At 46.3% G+C, this 4,271-nt stretch overlaps 1 protein-coding gene across 2 annotated transcripts in view; it reads left to right on the top strand.

Annotated features, from left to right (window-relative positions):
• Positions 1-3,765, top strand: part of LOC137802975 (protein LBH-like) — a 4,461-nt gene extending 696 nt beyond the window's left edge. The window contains exons 2-4 of one of the 2 annotated variants that reach the window (XM_068601209.1): positions 1,951-2,023; positions 2,923-3,097; positions 3,329-3,765. In XM_068601209.1, coding sequence (XP_068457310.1) covers positions 1,952-2,023; positions 2,923-3,097; positions 3,329-3,390 — 309 coding nt within the window. In that variant the 5' untranslated portion in view covers position 1,951 and the 3' untranslated portion in view covers positions 3,391-3,765. Of the gene's footprint in view, positions 1-1,950; positions 2,024-2,919; positions 3,098-3,328 lie in introns of both variants that reach the window. The other variant, XM_068601208.1, reaches the window with a different exon arrangement.
• Positions 3,766-4,271: the final 506 nt, after the last annotated feature.

Here is a 4,271-nt window from a genome sequence, read left to right as displayed (position 1 = left end):
AACTGTGTGTGGAGTGTGTGTGTCCTTTAACTGTGTGTGGAGTGTGTGTGTCCTTTAACTGTGTGTGGAGTGTGTGTGTCCTTTAACTGGAGCATCTCCACCGTGATGAAGAGGATCATGAGGAAGAGGAGGATGTGACCGTGAGGTCACTTCATCTGAGTGGAGACGTCTCCTCTGTAGAGCAGCTCTACAGAGGAGCTGCTCTACAAGGAGCTGCTCCTCTGTAGAGCAGCTCCTCTGTAGAGCAGCTCTACAGAGGAGCTGCTCTACAAGGAGCTGCTCCTCTGTAGAGCAGCTCCTCTGTGGAGCAGCTCCTCTGTAGAGCAGCTCCTCTGTAGAGCAGCTCCTCTGTGGAGCAGCTCCTCTGTAGAGCAGCTCCTTGTAGAGCAGCTCCTCTGTAGAGCAGCTCCTTGTAGAGCAGCTCCTCTGTAGAGCAGCTCCTCTGTAGAGCAGCTCCTTGTAGAGCAGCTCCTCTGTGGAGCAGCTCCTCTGCAGCAGAGCGCTCTCTCGTGGGTTGTTGGCTTCTGCAGTTGTTGTTGTTGGTTTTTTGGCTGCGACTCACAATTGTTTTCATCATTAATTCATCTGCCAGTTATGAGTTATGAGTTATTATGAGTTTCAGGTATTATCAGTCTGCAGCGTCTCTGGTCTGCTCTCTCGTCTAGATGTTCAGATTCCAGAAGAGGAAAAGAAAAGGAAATGAACACATGAATATTCTTCATCACACCAGATGCTGACTAATATTCAGTTTGACGATTGTATTAATAAACTTCTGGTTAAAGTTGATTTGAACTTTATTTCTTTACTGAACTACAGAAGACTCTGAGGGTTAAACATTTAGTTCATGATGGAGGAAGTGAAACATCCTGCAGAATAAAACCAACGTTTACTTTCATACTGCAGCTGCACGACGCTTCGTACCTGTTCATGTTGTTTATGATGCTCCCTGAAGGCAGCGTGTGGTATCAGAGCTGACCACTAGTGGCGCTGTGGAGCAGCGATGCTTTACAATATTATTAATCTTTCAACAAAAATAAAAACACAGTGAGTTTTGCTGAGAAACAACAAATATAACAACAAGTTTAACATGTTCATCAATATGTTTAATATGTTGATTAATATGTTCATTTTTGTTTGTTAATATGTTTAATATGTGTGGGTCACCTCTGACAGCTGAGCTCTTCGTTAGGGGGCGGGGCTTAAGACCTGCAATGGAGATATAACTTTAAAAAGCAAGATGGCGTCTTGTGAGTGTTAATGTTCTGATTCTGTGTTGAAGAATCACCTGACCTCAGATCAGCTGTTAGTACTAGAGAGAGAGAGAGAGAGAGAGAGAGAGAGAGAGAGAGAGAGAGAGAGAGAGAGAGACAGAGAGAGAGAGAGAGAGAGAGAGAGAGAGAGAGAGAGAGAGAGAGAGAGAGAGAGAGAGGTGCTTGGACAATCAGAGGCACAATCTCAATCTCATCGTCCCCATGGCAACAGCAACTGTCGGTGTGAAAGAGTTTCTGATAACTCATGAAAAAAATAATGCAGAAGACTGTTGGCTTCTGACCACCAGGGGGCGACTCCTCTGGTTGTATAGAAGTCTATGCTTCATGTGTTAAAGCTGCATTCTCTCTCCTGACCACCAGGGGGCGACTCCTCTGGTTGTATAGAAGTCTATGCTTCATGTCTTAAAGCTGCATTCTCTCTCCTGACCACCAGGGGGCGACTCCTCTGGTTGTATAGAAGTCTATGCTTCATGTGTTAAAGCTGCATTCTCTCTCCTGACCACCAGGGAGCGACTCCTCTGGTTGTATAGAAGTCTATGCGTCAGCGGGTCAGACAAGATGTTTATGCAATATCTCAGCTGGGTCTTGGTGGTTTGGTTCTGGTATTGATCCGTCATCAGAGGATTGATAACTATGACGTCGTGATTGATCGTCACCATCAGCTGGTGTTTCCCTGCAGGATGACCGAGGTGATGAACTCTCTGGAGCCCGGGACGGAGGACTTCAGCGTGGGTGGAGCGAACCAGGGCGCAGTATCCTTCCAAGTGTGTGTGTGTGTGTGTGTGTGTGTGTGTGTGTGTGTGTTTAAATGAGTCACAGGAGCGATGAGTAGCATGTGGGTCGCTGCTGTGTGAATGATCATCTGTTTTATTTTGTAAACATAATATATCATGAAGTGTAAACACTCGTGTTTCATTTCAGTGAATTCCTCTGATCCGTCTCCGTTTCCCATGTTTCTGTTTCTCTTTTGTGTAGCTGTAGAGCTACACAGCTACAGAGCTACACAGCTACACAGTTACAGAGCCCAAGAGCTGTAGTGCTACAGAGCTGTAGAGCTGTAGAGCTACAGAGCTATATAGTTCTGTAGCTCTATAGCTATACAGCTATATAGCTACACAGCTATATAGCTATATAGCTACAGAGCTATATAGCTATATAGCTACAGAGCTATATAGCTATATAGCTACAGAGCTATATAGCTACAGAGCTATATAGCTATATAGCTACAGAGCTATATAGCTATAGAGCTATATAGCTGTGAAATATATAGAGCTATATAGCTCTATATAGCTATAGAGCTATATAGCTACAGAGCTAAAGAGCTATATAGCTATAGAGCTATATAGCTACAGAGCTAAAGAGCTATATAGCTATAGAGCTACACAGCTACACAGCTCTAGAGCTGCAGAGCTGCACAGCGACACAGCTACAGAGCTACAGGGCTAAAAAAAATCGAGCATCACAAGATTTATGAGATCAAAGTGAAGTCCAGCTGTTCTGTAAGCAGCCCCATCCCATTTTACCTGCATCGTAGTCCTCCAGGTGTGCCCCAGGTGTGCCCCAGGTAGTCCTCCAGGTGTCCTCCAGGTGTGCCCTAGGTGTGCCCCAGGTGTGCCCCCCACCAGTTGGACCTTACATCAGCCTCGAGCAGATCTTCCCGGAGGCCCATGAGCGCTACCCCAAGCTGTCCAAGAGGCTTCCCTCCATCGTGGTGGAGCCGATGGACGGAGCCGAGGTGGAGAGCGGAGAGCTCCGCTGGCCGCCGGACGAGCCCGGCTCCCCGGACGCCCGGCCCGAGAGGCCGAGTGCAGCCGACCGCCCTGCAGGTGAGGGGGCGGGGCCTGAGGGGGCGGAGCCTGAGGGGGCGGAGCCTGAGGGCTCCTGAGCCTGCTTCATTTGACTCATTTAGATTCAAACTGCAGGTCTCAGATCTTCATTCGGACCGAACAGAACATCCAAACGTTTGACCCGAAGTGGGACCTGGAGATTGGATCAAAATCATGTCTTTGGGGAGTGATCCAGGACCCACATGTTTGTTTGTTTGTTTGCGTCCCCAGATGAGGACCAGTCCAGCGTCAGCGTGGACGAAGAGGCTTCAGGGCCGGATACGCAGGACTGAAGGGACCGTCCTGGAGGACCCGCCTGAGGTCCACCGGGACCGAGTGAGTCCAGAGCCGGCCGAGGGACCAGGAGCCCGGTAGAGCAGCGGGAGGGGGAGGGGCTTAGAGCCAGAGTCCTGATGGAGCGTTTCTGTTTTTGTGTTTGTTTCCTCTCCCCCTTCTTCTGATGATGATGATGATGATGATGATGATGAAGGAGGTCCCCCCCCCCCCCCCCCCCATCTAATATGACTGTTGCTACATTTCCAGCTTTGTGGTTTTGATATTTTTATTTAATAGATTAAATGTTTCTCTCTCCGGCTTCCAGCCGTCCAGACGCTCACATCCTGACCCTGCTGCTGCAGCTCATGTGTGCCATATTACTAGTACTACTACTAGTACTACTACTACTAGTAGTAGTACTAGTAGTAGTAGTACTAGTAGTAGTACTACTACTAGTACTACTACTAGTATTAGTACTAGTAGTAGTAGTACTACTACTAGTACTAATACTAGTACTACTACTAGTACTACTACTACTAGTACTAGTAGTAGTAGTAGTAATACTACTACTACTAGTACTAGTACTAGTATTAGTACTAGTAGTAGTAGTACTACTACTAGTACTACTACTACTAGTACTAGTACTAGTAGTAGTAGTAGTACTACTAGTACTAATACTAGTACTACTACTAGTATTAGTACTAGTAGTAGTAGTACTACTACTAGTACTACTACTACTAGTACTAGTACTAGTAGTAGTACTACTACTACTAGTACTAATACTAGTACTACTACTAGTATTAGTACTAGTAGTAGTACTACTACTACTAGTACTAATACTAGTACTACTACTAGTAGTAGTACTAGTAGTAGTACTACTACTACTACTAGTACTACT

This window comes from Clinocottus analis, unplaced genomic scaffold (genome assembly GCF_023055335.1).
Source record: "Clinocottus analis isolate CAN_PGR_092001 unplaced genomic scaffold, fCliAna1.0.p SCAF_5, whole genome shotgun sequence".
In the NCBI taxonomy this organism is placed as follows: domain Eukaryota; kingdom Metazoa; phylum Chordata; class Actinopteri; order Perciformes; family Cottidae; genus Clinocottus; species Clinocottus analis.
This window is presented reverse-complemented; position numbering and strand designations above follow the sequence as displayed.